This window comes from Acromyrmex echinatior, chromosome 1 (genome assembly GCF_024713525.1).
Source record: "Acromyrmex echinatior isolate Ae372 chromosome 1, ASM2471352v2, whole genome shotgun sequence".
Classification (NCBI taxonomy): domain Eukaryota; kingdom Metazoa; phylum Arthropoda; class Insecta; order Hymenoptera; family Formicidae; genus Acromyrmex; species Acromyrmex echinatior.
Genome location: NC_141852.1, coordinates 14,830,738 through 14,848,310, shown reverse-complemented (window position 1 = coordinate 14,848,310; position 17,573 = coordinate 14,830,738). Strand labels below are relative to the sequence as shown.

At 33.0% G+C, this 17,573-nt stretch overlaps 1 protein-coding gene across 10 annotated transcripts in view; it reads left to right on the top strand.

The window, feature by feature from the left end:
• The window catches only part of Mdr49 (Multi drug resistance 49), a 95,626-nt gene extending 78,303 nt beyond the window's left edge, over positions 1-17,323 (top strand). For all 10 annotated transcript variants that reach the window (XM_087411105.1, XM_087411092.1, XM_011057604.2 and 7 more), the window contains 6 exons: positions 437-788; positions 877-1,095; positions 1,834-2,783; positions 5,329-5,730; positions 6,139-6,285; positions 11,015-17,323. In XM_087411105.1, coding sequence (XP_087267231.1) covers positions 437-788; positions 877-1,095; positions 1,834-2,783; positions 5,329-5,730; positions 6,139-6,285; positions 11,015-11,221 — 2,277 coding nt within the window. In that variant the 3' untranslated portion in view covers positions 11,222-17,323. The remainder of the gene's footprint in view (positions 1-436; positions 789-876; positions 1,096-1,833; positions 2,784-5,328; positions 5,731-6,138; positions 6,286-11,014) is intronic.
• Positions 17,324-17,573: the final 250 nt, after the last annotated feature.

The following is a 17,573-nucleotide window of genomic DNA, read 5'->3' as shown; positions in this document are numbered from 1 at the left end:
ATATAATATACGTAACGGAAACTATAGATTTTCAGTACTGATAATCTGGCAGTAATATACGAACATGGCCTTAATTAAAGTAGTGTCAACATTGATAGTAATTTATTGTTATGTCAAATTGTCCTCTCAAAATATTTGACGGTTTCGAAATCAGGACGAAACTACAAAAAAATTTCGAAATATTATTAAAAACGTTGACAAGAAAAATCATGAAATTTTGTTTGGAAATAAGGGAAAGATTATGAAATTTTAGAATGAGGAATTTGTGGCGCGCAACCCTTAATTCAGAATCCACAATACTAATAACAGACAATTCGAGAGAATTACTATCGATTTCGAAAATCTATCTTTCTTGAGACACGCACATTTTGCGATGTCGCATTCTAATGTCAATTCGTGCACGAGGATCAGGAATCTAAAGCAGGTTTGTGGACAGGGATACGATAGTCCAGTGGGCGAAAGAGGCTCTCAGATGTCTGGTGGACAAAAGCAAAGGATTGCCATTGCTCGCGCGTTGGCGAGGAATCCGGCGATCCTTCTGCTGGACGAGGCGACGTCTGCTTTGGACGTTCACAGCGAGGCGATTGTGCAGAGAGCTCTCGACGCGGCAGCGAAGGGAAGAACAACGATTATAGTCAGTCACAGACTTTCCACTATTACGAACGTCGATAGAATCGTGTTTATCAAGGATGGGGTCGTCGTCGAGGAAGGAACCCACGATGAATTAATGGCGCTCAAAAATCATTATTACGGACTGCATTCCACACACGCAGATGCTGCAGCTAAAGGTGCGCTTTAGCTCACAAACGTTTTGCATCGATGTTTTTATGAACCTTTAGGTATACAATAAATTTTTTGTTATTCGCTATTGTATAGATAAGGTCCCGAAGGTCAAGACCATTGCGTCAACCCCGAAGATGAAGATAAAACCACCGTTAAATCAACAATTCTCAACATTATCCGCGCACTCTCATCGACTCTCTCTCACGAGATCTTCGAATGAGGAGGAATTGGACGAGGAGGAGAAACCTTACGACGCGCCTATGATGAGAATATTTGGATTAAACAAACCGGAATGGCCATTAAATTTAATCGGTAATTTCTTGCTAACGAAAACAAGTGATAGTGATCTGTTAAGAGTTTAAGTCTTATGAAAGCATAGGGAATATACATTACTTCTTTCATTAATAAAAAAATAACCAATCATTTTCCTTTAATACAAATTCTATCCTTATTGGAATACAATTATATAATGCTTGAATGATCATTAATGCATTTAGGTATGGAATTGTTAGCATCTTATATAAGACATTTATAACATTATATAACATTACTTATATCTAAGTAATTGAGAGATATTCTAATAAAAAAAGATAGTACATCTCTCGATAACATGGAATATTCCAGCAATGTTGCAATGTTGCTGACGTTGTTATAATATTACAGGAATATCCCATGCTATCTGGGAAATGTTATACTATTCTTTTAATAGAACATTTTTCAGTTACTTATATACGTAATATGATATAAGTGTTAAAGAAGGAAATTTGCTTCTCACTCTATTTTCCAAAATTGCCCTATTCTCCAAAACTTTAACATTTCTTCCAGCCAGCGCAATTATCTAACTTAAATATCATTGAATATCATTATGGACAGAATTTTGAAAAGCATGAGTAAAAAGCAAATTTTCTTCACCAATATTTCTTAAACAGAAGATGTTCTGCTAGAAAAGTGATATGACATTGCATTGATGATTGTGTGACTCTATCTTAACAAGAATAGACAATTTGTAAAAAGAAAAAAATAATCTACATCTTAAACGATTTCTTACAGGAAGTCTCGCGGCGGCGACAGTAGGTGCTTCCTTTCCAGCTTTTGCCATTTTATTCGGTGACATTTACGGTATATTGAATTTTCCCGACGCCGAGGAAGTCATGAAGGAGACCATTTTCTTGTCAATACTCTTCATCGTCGTCGGCTTAATTACAGGAGTTGGCACTTTCCTGCAGATGCACATGTTCGGTCTAGCTGGCGTGCGTATGACGACGCGAATAAGAAAGATGACGTTCAGCGCGATGTTAAAGCAGGATATGGGCTGGTACGACGAGGACAAAAATAGCGTAGGTGCGCTCTGTGCGAGGTTGTCATCGGATGCGGCGGCTGTCCAGGGTGCGACCGGGACTCGCATCGGCTCCATGCTCCAGGCTTTCTCGACACTTGTGATCGGGATCAGCATATCCATGTACTACAGCTGGAAGATGACGCTGGTCGCAGTAGTGTCGATCCCACTGGTCCTCGCGGCGGTATTCTTCGAGGCGCGGGTCATGGGCGGTCAAGGTATGCAGGAAAAGAAGAAGATGGAGTCAGCCACCCGAGTGGCCGTTGAGGCAATAACAAACATACGTACGGTTGCCAGTCTCAACAAGGAAGAAGTATTCTTGAAAAGATACTGTGTAGAACTGGACCACGTTGCACGAGCGATGAGAATCAGAAACAGACTGAGAGGATTGGTCTATTCGTGTGGACAGACCATGCCAATGTTCAGTTACGCTATAAGTCTATATTATGGTGGCTACCTAGTAGCCAGGGAAGGATTAAGCTACGAAAAAGTCATCAAGATATCGGAAGCGTTAATTTTTGGGTCATGGATGCTGGGACAGGCGCTCGCCTTCGCGCCAAACTTCAACACAGCCAAAATTTCGGCCGGCAAAATCTTCAAGCTACTCGACAGAGTTCCGGAAATTACTTCGCCACCGGGATCAGAAGGAAAGGATTTAGATTGGGTAAGCTCGCATTTTCGGCGAGTAAGCTTAGTTACATAAACCACAAGTACACAATGTGTTTTGGCTTCGTGCACTTTCTCTCTATCCTGTATATACACATATTTAGCGGTAGGTAATTAAATAAATAATATTTGGGAGATTCAAATCGCAGCTAAGTTTGGACAACCAATATGTTTGATAATGTTGAATAATAATAATGACAAAAGATAAGACATGTAATTAAATTTTGCTGAGAGAAGAATGGAAAATTCGCCAAAGAATGTAAAGCGATAAAGCACAGGACATGTACAGTAATTAGCTTTAACTTTTAATTAATCTCTTACAAAGTTAATCGAAATTCACGCGACAATGAACACAACATTTAAATTGGCTACTAAATTGTAAAATTATTAGCCTTATTTTAACATACGTGCCGATAGTTGTTATTGGACGCGATTCGTGTATTTCATTGCGGAATAATTTCTCTTATAAATGAAGTAAATTCTAGTTCCCAAGTGGATAATCAAATTACTAAAATTGATTGAATTAATGAAGAAATATTTAAATATTTCAGACGCGGTCCATTTAATGCTACAAATACTCTTTGAAGCATTTGATTGACCAATTAAAAAATGCTTCAAAGCATTCGTAATATTAAATAAACTGTGATCTTTAATCCCAAAACACAATAGATGTAGTAAGCTTCAAACTGTAAGATTGGCCAACAGTCGAATATGAAGAAAATAATCACTATGATTGATTTCTAACAGCTTAAGATTTAATACATTTTTTGTTTTGAGACTTATATAAAAAAAAATTTGTTCGAAATGATTTCAAGGAGCAAAGTTATCAGCGGATTTATTTTCAATATAGACTTCAAAGATAGTTTCAAGGAAAAAAAAATTCCATCGTTAATAATTCCTTAAACAAAGTTATCACCAGTCTGTTTTATAAATTCTTTCTTTCTTTCGTAATTCTCCAAAATTAAGTAAACACATTTGTAATTGTTGTTATCTCGTTCAAAAACGTAAAATTAGAGTCATATAAGATTTGCTGCGTATTAGACGCTGAATAGTATTTTATTATTTAACGAATCATTAACGAATTGTTAAGATTGTTAAATGGGAGCTCTAGAGATCCGCATAATTTACAATGTGCTCGACAAACTGCTTACGTAACCACGTCGCATAGAACGACAGAGAATGCACGGGGATTGCAAACGGTTTTGATGATTCGTGAAGCGTGCGCAGCGGACGCGCAATTAATCCGATAATTACCGCGACGCCTTGCCATAAACGCTGCTAATTGCCGGATGTATGTTTAATCTTCGCATCGAAATATACACTCTGAAAAACAGCGGTGTTTATGTAATTCTTACTGTGTTCGTGTTAACAACAATATGTGGATTTAATATTGTGGGTGTTAAATCTACACTATGATAGTGTTTATATAAATACCAGCGGTTTGAAATTCACACTATGTTAATATTAACACCAACAAAGTGAAAATTATATAAATATCACATTAAATCCACACCGATATTTTTAGTGTGGTTTATTGTTTCGTTTACAGTGAATCGTGTTTGCACGCGGGTCCGTGTACAATTCGCAACACCTGTGCAAATGATATAACATTCGTCAGAAATTTGATCGTTTGATAGCACTGCTTCGAGTGACGTCTCGTTAATTACGTCAAAATGCGAAACTTAAAATCAACATCGATATCTAAGAAGACTTGGCATAAATTAATCCAGAACCTGATTTTAGTCACCTGATTTTTTTTTCTACGTAAACGTACCATCACCTGGGAATTTACATTCCAATTAAAATTGCTATTATTAATCGCTATGCTAAAAATCATGTATGCTTATTGAAGAGTTATTTAAGACTTAATAATATATTGTATACTATTATTTTCCGATTCATTAGAATTTGAGAACATTATGGATATGGATTTAATCACAATTTTTTAAAAAAGTAAACTAAATAAATACGAAATAATCACGTTAAACAGCTTATTATAATAATATTTTTACATATTTAGAAGATACATATTTTAATTAAAATGTTTTTATTACGGATTTTCGATGAAATTTAAAGACACTTTCTAAAATCTTTGAAGTGAAATCTAAAGAGTGATAAAGAATAACAATTGAGCCACTGTTGAAAAAGAATAGCTAATTGTCAATTTCTAAAAGCAAGATTTCACTCTTTAGAGTTAGATTCCACTACAAAGATCTTAGATAACATGTTCAAAAGATCGTAAAGAAAAATTATTAAAAAGAAAAAAATATATATTAAATAATATCCATAAAATAATATTTTACAACAAATTTTTCACCATTAGGCTATAAATTCCAGATGACTTTCCCGGGTTAAATAAAGGATAGGTAATACTCATATTGAATATCTTCAAATTCTCGTTCCTTCGAAAAAAAAAATAAATAAAATGAGTTCCTGCGTATTCTCCGTGTAATAAGAGTTGGAGAAGGCGCGTAACGCGACACGTTACGAAATTAACACGAATCTCCTTCTGGTTAACGAATCACTTTGTGTTTTTCACGCAGAAAGCAGACGGATTGATACAATATTCAAAGATCAACTTCAATTATCCGACGCGGCCGGAAATGCCGGTGCTCAAGGGACTGGATCTAATCGTAAAGCCAGGACAGATGGTGGCCCTCGTAGGCCAGAGCGGCTGCGGGAAATCCACCTGCATACAATTGTTACAACGACTATATGATCCGATTTCCGGCATCCTGACATTGGACCGGCGTGACATCGCCTCGGTTTCGCTGGCTACGCTTAGGTCACAGCTTGGCGTTGTGGGGCAAGAACCAGTGCTCTTCGACCGAACGATTGCGGAAAATATAGCTTACGGTGACAACAACCGACAAGCATCCATGGACGAGATCATCGAAGCAGCCAAAATGTCCAATATTCATTCATTTGTCGCTTCGCTACCACTGGTTAGTTGTTGCTGTTATGTAATACTCGCGTATCAGTTGCGCGTAACGAAAAGCGTGGTTTATTTTAAAAAGAAAGAGAAACAAGAGTCTTTTATACTGTTAATATAATGCAAGTGATACGCAAGTACAATAATAATAATAATAAATTTTACGCATTAAAAGAACGTCAAAAGACTTCTCTCTCTGTTAAATATTAATATAATTAAATTGAATTGAATTAGTATTTTAAATTAACATTACAATTGATTTGAAATAATTTTAAAATAGTTAATTGGAAAATAAAAAAAAAGGTTCTGAGGAAAAGTTTAACGTGATAATATTATTAATACTGTGTTAATATTATTATACTTTTTTAACCATTTGTTCCACACAATTAATTATAATCCTATTACTTTTCTGTTTATTTAGGGTTACGATACGAGACTGGGATCAAAAGGCACTCAGCTCAGCGGTGGGCAAAAACAGCGAATAGCCATCGCACGTGCATTATTGAGAAATCCCCGAATTTTGCTGTTGGACGAAGCAACTTCAGCCCTCGATACTCAAAGCGAGCAGGTGAGAATTGTCATCTGTTCTCCTAAAAAAACCTATTCGAGAACAATTCTTTTACTAATAATTTTTCCTCTTTAACGTTAGATAACATCGTGTACAAAAATACACTGTGTAATTCAACGGAAAAAGAATTTAGTTACATTAATTGGAATTCTGGTTAAAAATGGACAAATTAGAATTTTTTGGTTGAATTTATTATAATTCAAAATCTTCTAGTACACATTTTCAAACAGTAATTTTTTTAGTGTACATTATTCTCGAATATTATTATAATTTTCTGGATAACACTTGAAAATGTAAAACAAAGGCGACAAACAAACATAGCGACGAAAGCACGATTGCATCTAAAATAAAACCACAGATAGGTAATTGCGTAATATATTTGCAGGAAGTTACTTTACAACCGTAAAAAAATGCTCCGCGCGAGATTCGCAAAGCGGAACGATCTCCATCCGGACTTTCGCGTTTTGCTCGATGTAGCATGTACAATTTCTCGATTAATGGCGTATTATAATCCCCAAGATCACGTCTCGGTCCGACAATCACATTGCAGTTCGTAGATGACGAGATTGGAAGTCCGATTGAAAATTTCCCGAAGGGCACGACTGTTATCGTTATTGCAAAAGACCGACCGGCGACAGACAATCAAGTTAATGGTTATCGAAAATGACGGAGACGATGGTTCGTTTCGATCGTGCGTTTATCCGCAGATTTCCTTCGCAAATCGCATGCTTCATAATACCGTTACTGTATAATCATTAAGAACGTCTGTTGTGCGAAATTTCGCTGCTTCAGTCGACAAGAAGATAGCGCTTGCACACAGTACTTGTTTATTTCTTTTTTTTATTCTGTTCGTTCGTGGGCTGCATTAACCCCGAGTCAGCATCAAGTTTTTAGGTCAATCCATTTTAGCTACGTTTTCCTTTACTCTGCACGAAACAAGTGTATATTCATGCTTTGTACGAGAAGGGAAACGAAAAACGCAACGCGAAGTACTGCTAAAATGGACAGAATTTGTAAAAAAAGTTTAAATTTTATCTTCAAGAGCTGTTTTTGTACAAACTATGTATGTCTAGGGGAAGGGAGGGGATTGTACTATTACGTTTTATTAAAATAACTCAATAAGCATTCATATAACATAACTTCTTCTTGTTAACAAAAGTTGTTAGCAAATTTGTTAGCCATAGGTCTGTTTTTTTATTTTATGAATAACTTGTGATTCAGACTTAATCTCACTTAACTTGGTAATAATGTAAAAATTATATTTCTCTAGCCATTTAATTATTAAACTGATGTTTTATAGTGTGGTAAGTCTAAAAATTATTCACTACAAAACCACTAGTTTAATGATTAATTATAACTAAAAAATATAATTTTTATATTATTATCAGATTAAATTTAATCAGAAAACGAAAAATTAGGTCATTATAAAATGATACCAATTATATCAGTATCATAAAATAATACCAATTATTAAAGATAGAAGTCCTTCGATTAAGATAGAACGAATATAATTTACAAAAAAATTAAAGAGAATAAAAAATTGCAGTTATGTACAATAAGAGAAAAAATATAGAACATCACTAATATATTTACATGTCGGATACATGCATACATTACTAAAAGTACAAGTAAAATTACAAAAAATCACATTAAATGCCTCCAAGCTAGATTAAAGCTACAAAATTAATACCAACATATTTTTCGAAGTTACATGAAGTGTGCAATAAAAGTTACTCACTCATCAATTAAGAGCATTCAAGGCCTCCAAGTTAAACTAGTCACAGAATTAATATCAACACACTTCTAAAAATTATTAAAATGTACCTCTATAAAATTGTCTATTTGCTACCTGTAAAACAAATGGAGTTTTTACAATAACACAGTAAATACTAATGACCAGTGAACTATGTTATAACGTTTAAGCGGACTGTAATTTTAGCGGTCACCTCCAAAATACATCACAAATTACATCATGATATTCCTCCTATTTTATAACGCTTCTTTCGTATATTATAAATTCTTAAGATCTGTACTTTGAAAGTTGTCTCATTTTAAATTGCAAAAGCAATAATTAGAGATTGGAGAAAATAGAAATATTATAACGATTAATTTCTTATATACGATCTAAGTGAATTATCTGCATTTTTAATAAGAGAGAGAGAGAGAAAGAGAGAGAGAAATTATTGAAACAAATATATAGGGCATAAATATCACGGAACTATGTTGCAAACGGAACTATTTCCGATAAGCAATAACGAGTACGATAGTCACGGAGGTCGGATAATAAATATTTGAGTATTTATACGATGTCCACTGCAGCGGGCCGTCGATTGCAGCGATTTCGCGGTAATCTAAACTGTAGCGTGGTGAGCACGGGATAGTGAGATGAATATTAACGTGACCCAGGTGGATTTAGATGAAAAATAGAGGTAGAAAGTGCGAGTCAAAGAGCATGGCCCCGAAATAATGTCCGCGTTCGCCGCATATTATACGCTACAGTATACCAACACGCGGTTTGTATGATAATTCTGGCAAAGTTCAATTAAAATCCAGTAATACTTGTATGCACAGATCAATCCCTCCTGTCGCATAAATTGCATAACCGCACAATCACATTTTTCCATTCCGTGTATAAAGAAATTTCATTAAAAAAGTGCTGCCATAATTGGTCAAACATATTCTGTAAATATCGACAAATCAGACGTATATATATTTTTTTATACTCTCCCTCCGTCACTCGATGTCGATCTGCCGAATTACCGGATGTACCGGCTGTCACGCCATTACCGGTATTATCAGCGTTAACAATCGGAAATGCTCGGCTCTACGAGCAAGCGGTTGTTGCACCCCGGTCGGGAAACGGCTTGTCGCGGCCAAATGAATTTCGTGGTAATATTGTTTCCGCGTCGCCTCCCCCTCCCCCTCTCTCTTTCTCTTCCTCTTCTAACATAATCCAGCGACGGCGCCTGTCCCTCCTTTTGTCGAATCTCGTAAAACGAAAACGGGAAAGTGTTTACGCTCGATTAGTCTCATTAAAACACCCCATGCCTAAATCGCTCTTCTGATTTAAACTGTGTTCCGTGTTAACTATCGCTTGTGCTAATTACTCTGCGTTTACGGAATTAGTTTTGGGAAGACATATTGAATAATTTATATCCCAGGTACGCGTAAGGAACATATGCACGCCGTTGTATTATTAATGTTAATTTGTTTTTAACACTTCCGCGCTAGCACGCGGCACGCCTCGTTTTGCGTAATGGATCGATGTCATGCATGTGCAACGCGATATCAAAAGTTAAAATTTATATCAGACTATTTTAGAAATGAATTACGTAAGCGGTGAATAATTTTTTATACTGCGTAGAGATATAAATTCTGAGAAAGAAGATAATTCTCTGTTCGTGATATTTTAAATGATAATAAAAAAACACACTTGATAAAAGATATTATTCCAACGCAAGCGATTAATTCTCGGGTATATCTCGATATTAATTCGAATAAAAAAATTTATACTTGAATAAAAGTTTTTTATAAAGGTTATTTGAATAATTTTTAATCCTTTGATGTTACTTTTAGTGGCATATCCGAGGTTTGTTTTACTTTACTACATGGAAAGAAAGAAAAATTTTGTCGAAGTATTTAAAAATTTAGATTGATACAAAAAATAATTTTGATGAACTATCAGAATAATTGGTATAAACAATTTAAGTATAATGAACAATTCTGCAAAAAGTTTATTTTTGCAATATTTTAGCAATCATTTGATTATTCTGCATAATTAGTTTTATAAGCCAACAAAATTATTTTCGAATCTGTGTCTAAACTTTTAAATACTTCAGCAAAATCATTTATTCTATGTATCTAAAAATTTAGCTAGATATAGATTTAAAAATAATTTTGTTGGATCATTACAACAAAATAACTATAATAATAGAATATTTAAGCGTTTATAATAATGCTGCAAAAAGTTTTAATTATGTATTGGGAAAAAACTACTTAATTTATTTGTGGAAGATATAATGCTTATTTCACTGAAATAAATTCTTATTTAAATATAGCGAAATGGATATATATTTCTAACAAATAAATCATCGCGCGATTTTATTTTTTTTTTTTACAATTAATAAGAGAAATGTAATATATTTCACAGAAATGTATATTCTGTCATCACAGTCAAATTTTTCATAATCAATAAATATTGAAAAAAATGTCACAAGTAACATTTGCTTTTGAAAATGTTGATTTCTTCTTTCAGTGTTCTAAGAACCAACTTAAGCATCCTACATAATTATTTTGAAAAAACAAAATTATTTTTTTAGATCTATCTCTAATAAAAATTTTTAGACCCTTTAGTAAAATTGTTTTCCATGTAAGTATGTACGTTATGTTTTTTCTTTATTAAAGAAATATCTTATATTGTTTGATGTCTGGTGTTTAATAAAATGAAAAATATTTATTATAATAGGTTCATTTTTATGCAATATTTTTCACAATACTCAATGTAATAAAACGATATAGTAACCCCTAAAAGATTAATTCAATTAAATTCTAAGTATATACATGTCTTAGTTTTTGCACACAGTATTGTATACGAAATCATGCTAAAAGATCAAGATATACAAAGGAAAAGTCAACCTAATCGTTTACATTTATATTCTCGCCGCCGTCGTCACACACTTATATCCTCAGGAAACAACCTCTCGCATTAACCGATATTTTCTGCGTGCAGGTCGTGCAGGCGGCCTTGGACAAGGCTATGCAGGGCAGAACGTGTATCACCATAGCTCACCGTCTGGCCACTATAAGGAACGCCGACGTGATCTGCGTGCTCGATCGAGGTACCGTGGCCGAGATGGGCACCCACGACGACCTGATGGCGTCCGGTGGTCTTTATGCTCACTTGCACGCTCTTCAGCAGACCTCTATCCAGCAGTAGAAGAGCGACTAGTCGTCGGATTCCAATGCCTTTTCCTTCTTCGTGCGCGAATCGACCGGTGCATCGAGCGTCTTGGAAGCGCGAGGATCGACATAGGTCGAACGCATGGAAAGTGGAGAAGAGCCAAACTGGCTAAACATCGCATAAAGACCGCAAAGCGGAACTCAAGTGGCCGCAATTGTCACCGCCGAAAGGCCACGAGATGTCAAAGAACACAAATGATGACGTTCAAAGGAACGGATACACTAGGACAGAAGATAGGTTCCTATAAGTTCATAGAATGTTCAATCAACTTATTTACCGTGCCGACTCCGTAGCGAGTGCGATGACAAACAACACCGTAAGTGATTTGAGATCACTAATCGAGGATCGAGCAATTTATTTTCGGCGGAAACTTGATCATAAATCAAAATTCGAATTATATCGATGTCAACCTAGTAAACATCAACTAACAAACACAGAAAAATACATCTTGTATGTAAATAGACAATAATTACTTGTTTGAAGTATTTCAATAGTTTATATAAACCACAAATCTATTATAAGCATCAAATTCAAAATATATTCTAAATCCTAATAATACTTCAATCAAGATTGATAAATTAAAACAAATTTGATTTTGCTTATAATATAAAGTCGTTTCTTCGATTTTATAATATATTCGTCAAAAAAAGAAAATAAATTCTTGATTTGAGTACATAATAGTGAGTTTTTCTAAAAATTGTATAATTTAAAATCATTACCGATTATCACGAAAATATTCTTTATTAAAGATAACTAATACTTAAAAGAAAGAAAGTATATTAAGTAATTATTGTTCTTAGCAATAAAAATGATATTTTTGTACAGTAACGTTACATAAATATTACATTATAATTTCCTACTCAACAGTATATATATTATAAATATAATCTGACACATATTATAACAATTACATTGTTGAGTAGGAAATTATAACATCCCAAATTTCAACTAACAATAATGTAACTGTTAATTATAATTGTTAATTATAATTTTTCACTCAACGATATAACTGTAATATAACACGCAACAGTTATATTGTTAAGTGGAACATTATAACTAATTATATTACTGTTAGTTGGAGCTTAGGTATTGGAGTTGATGTAGTATTATTGTTAGTTGGTATTTGCTAGGAGAATTCTCGGATATAATTTTCAGCCAGTGAGAAATACGATTTGAATGATCCTATCAATTTATCGCTCGCAGAGTTTTATACATTGACACAAGTAAATTACGGTAGTACATTGTGATTTTCTTACAAGTATAAAATTTGTATATTTTGATAGATATTTCTTTAGGTACAAGCCTGAACAATAGTTGTAATTAACGAAAGCTAATGAAGCAAATAGAATGAATATTCACTTTTACCTTTTTTCCCTTCTTTTTTCTTTTATATATTTATATATGACCACCTTATTCGCGCTTATCATATTTCTCGTTTGATACTTTCATATAAAATGTTTCTGCGGCTGATAGACTTAAGTCTCCTGTCAAAGACCTTTTACCAGGGACGTGTACGTTACTTCTCCTGGCGGCCACGTTACTTCATTAGGCATTGTACCTCGCGCACACCCACGTAACGATCCATTCTTCTAGATGGCGAAACGCGTCATGTGGCATTATCCATAATGGCAGGCGACGTAATAGACTTTTCCCCCCATTTCACCGTTATTCGTACGCGTCGACTTTCCTCCAGAGCGTTTTCTCAGGTGATAATATTTCTTGCGCGCGTACACACGCTGTGCAAAGTTATCGCGACTTTTATAAGAGTTAACATATCTCGTGATGAGTTTCAGGAAATTTGACTATATGTTTGTAAACCTCTTCTTTTTGTAAGAAAAAGATTTTGCTGAAATATCTCTCTCTAAAAATTTAACTAGATACAAATTTAAAAATAATTTGTGATAAAATTATAATAAAAATAAGTTTGTTAGACCATCAAAATATTTATAAAAAATTCAAACATAATGTGCAATGTTACAATATTTTTTAAAATATAATATATCTATCTTAAGTATTTTATACTGATTATCAATGATAATCTAATCCTTTGAATTAAAAGTGGCATTTTGCTAAAATATAAATTAATTTATTTTAGCGATTAGTTTCCAAGTAAACAACATTTGTATTATATACGTATAATAAATAAAAAATTAAATTTGAGTCATAAATTGAATACATTTTCTTAAGGTAAATTGTTTTATAACTCCATTGCTTTAATTTAATTAATGATATATTGAGTAGAAGCAATGGCGATGATTCAGTAGAAATAATTAAAAATAACTCAAATGAGATATAATTTGACATTATAATTAACAATTTAGGGGAGACCGGGGCTGGTTGTTGTACGTGGTTAATTGTCAAAATACTTATAATTCAAACAGAACATCGCAGAAAAATCTCTTTTTTTTACTGTAGATTGCTAATATAACATTAATTTTTTGTGTAAAATGATTTGCGCCACAAGCATTGCATATTATATTTATAGCCATTTTTAAGAAAATAAAGTTAGTGAGTAAATTATTCTTATCATCTATTTTGTTGTCTGACAAGTCTTTGGCATTGTTAATTACAATATCCTTAGAAAATGACACGTCTTAAAAGATTTTTGCTACAATTAATTAATCATTATCCTGATAAAGTTTGTGAATACAATCCTCTTTTATTAAAAATGACTATTTAGAATAGATTGACCAAAATGAGACCAGATTAGGTGATAATTAATTTTAATATCTTTAGAGAACACATTTTTAGAGAATATACTCACAAATATACATTTTGTATAGATATATATGCATGTTTGTATAGATATATATGTATTTTTCATATAGAAACTATGATATAAAAACAAATTACGCATTTTATGATTAAAATAACTATATTATTTATATGTATATTTGTATTAATACCATAATTACTATTATTTCTCAAAATATAGAACTGATATTAAAATAAAAATTATATTTTTTATATGTATTGTCCATAACAAATATGCTACTGCCCATTCTAGAATGTGTGAATTCTAGAATCCAAAACAAATTGGGGTTAATTGTCACATTTTCACAGCTTCATTTAAAATCAAATAACTTATTTTAACGATATAATGAATTCACGAGTAATATTTTTTTAATATCTAAAGGATGTAGGTACATTATAACGGATATAATATTTCAAAATCAGGGATTCATTTTTTTCTAAAAATCACTAATCAAAAAATGACTGGTCTCCCTTACATAATTAATTAGACAATTCTACAAAATTATTTTTATATCTGTATCTAGTTTTGATACTTTAACTTTTTAGATATTTTAGCAAAATTTCTTTCTGTACAGATAAAATATAGGCAGGTTCTTTCGGGGACATTAATCAAGATTCAAGATTTTATGATTCAAATCTGCCTTATCCTATTGATCAAATGAAAGATCGATGTTGAATAGATATCAATTAGCGTAATTAATGTTATCTACTCTCCTCTCGTGTCTCATTAGATTAGATAGACGACGTAATCGAATCGATCGGTTTGCGGGACGTAACTCGTGTAACAAAACATGCAAATGGCGACAGGTGTTCAAGGACGTGACATAAGAGTATTCCTCCGCCGCTGTCGTTGTCGTCATCAGTGTAATTTCGACAATGCCGTAGCGGTACTCTAAACGACATAGCATGAAAAATGTATAAGTATTTCTTTGGGAATAAAACGCTCCGCACTCCACTTACGCGATTCTTCATTTCTTTTCTTTTATCTAAAAAAAATTCTAATGTCCATTTTTATTCCCTCATAAAGTAAAAGGAGAATTTTTCTCTTCTTGAATATCTGTAAAATATATCAAACTGAATTAGTAATCGAAATATACAGAGAATCTTGAAATTCGCGATTCAAAATATTATAGCAAAACATTAATTCTCAATAAATTATTAGGTGTTGGAATTAATTCGTAGCGTTTTTTAATGAAAGAATGTTATTTATTTCACATGAGCATTAAAAAATACATTAATGAAAGTACTTCCCATCACTTGTAAAACGCTACGAATTAATTCCAACACCTAATAAATAAAAAAGTTATTCATAAATTTTTATTGTAGATATTTTTTTTTTTAGATAATAAGGGTTTAAATATTAACCAGTTACAGATTATGTTTAGATTATGGACGGATGATCATTTAGTCTGTGACTTGCTATATTTAAATCCTTATTAAACTAAAAAATTATCGTTTAAAATAAAAATTTACAAATAACTTTTTTACTTAATTTATTGAAAATCTTTATATATTTCGAGAATTTTGGAATACCCTGTATATTGGTCCATAGAACAAAATATCGAATATATAAAATTCACAAGAAGGACATAAATTATCGTTATCCTTTTCTTCAATGCCTTAATGACAGCACGTAGTTTAACGGACACGTTGTCAGGTAACGTTATTTGGATCAGGGAAGGATACTTTCCGGAAAATGTACCTGTTCGCAAACATGTGCTGAATTCGCTCGAGAGGTATTATGTAAAGCGGCATCGTGTATGAGTAAATTTATTACTGTAATAACAGTCATGTGTACAACGGGGAATAAATAAAATGAAATAGGAAATCATATATATTTACGAGAGACGACTCTGGCGTGTAAGTATCTGGGATTCCACGGTGCAAAACGGCTTTCTCCATGCGAAACGAAAATCGATAATCGCGAAACAATCAGCGGTCCATGTGGTAGAATGGCGATCGGCTTTTCGAAACGGACTGCTGTCATAAATTACACGTCACACAGCTGAGTCATTTCGCGATTACATTCTCCCGATACCGGATGTCTTCTCCCCTTAGGCCTTAATAACAAAATTCGCCGATGCGAAGGCTTATCGGCTTTGGCGATGATATATGCCCGACGGCGAAGGCAGTGCGTGTAAAAAGGTCTAGGACGATTTTTCAGAATTTGCCCCTTCAGCTTAAGGGAGGTGTTGCGTCTCAAATGTCGTCACGATCCATTAGCCGAGAGATAATATTGTGCAAACACGTTGCGGCTACACGGATGCAAAAGAGCAATCGTCGCTAATCGAGATACAATAGGACATTAACCCTTTATTACTCGTGTGGGTTGTCCAGGACACCTCCTGCCTTATAAATTTGCTGAACGTATAAATACTATTTATACACATTATTATATTTAGTGCAAATTTTCAAAATTAAAACAAAATTTTTACATTTATGTTTATCTAAAATATATATAGGATATTATCAATCTTTATTTATTTGTAAATCATTAAAGAGAGCAATGAAAATTAAAACATATATACATATTATATTTAGCGCAAATTATTGCACAATTTAGAAAAAAATTGCATTTATCTTTATATAAAGAATGTACAGAATATCAATCTTTATTTTATTGGAAATTATCAAAGAGAATAATAAAAGTTGGTATATAATATTAATATTGAGAGTCAGATATACTCTATGCCAACAATTACGTTAAAAAAAACCACGTGAGTAATATAGGATTAAATAAATAAGCAGTGACTGCTAATCATCATGTGCTTATCTGCAGAAATAAGCGGATTAATCTTTGCTTCGAAAGAATTCTCGTAAAAATCGTATCTATTCAAAATGATTTTAATTATTCTCTCGAAGTATTTATATAGAAAACTAAAAATTATCATTAAATCACAGTTTAGATTTGTATTCACAAAAAAATAATTATACGGAATAAATACTATAAATTATATTCGTATATTTAATTATAATTCCAAAAAAACGATTAAAATTGAAGAAAACAATGTGTCCTTGTAACACTTTTAATCTCTGATACATTGCGAACAACTATTTAAAATTAAGGCTGCGGCTGTAATTTAAGAACGACTAAGAGATTTTAATTAATTAAGCAAGAATGGAGAATAAATTACCTCGACTCAAATGTATAATAAAATGTTGATTCACACGAAAGATCAAACATGCATGTGAAATCATTATCGCGTACACTTTCAATGATACGAGGATAAGATACTAATCTTTTGTTATAAGAGAGAAATATCGTTGTAACGTAATAATAAAGAGAAAAAGCTATAAAGCGGAGACGAAAATCTTCAGAAGAAACGCGATCTAATTACAGTTTCTTTCTTCCCTTCCCCGATATCTTTTCACCGACTTTTATGCTCTGCATTATTGTACGCGAAGGAATTAATTAATCAGATGAAGATGACGTTTATAAAGAATGTTTCAGACATATTGGCTCATCCTTCATAATTCCACGATGAACTTAGGATCGACTTTTTCTCAGGAAAAATTTGACGGAAAAATTTAATTACGGCAAACGCTTAAAACTTGAGAAGCTGTAAGAGCTTCT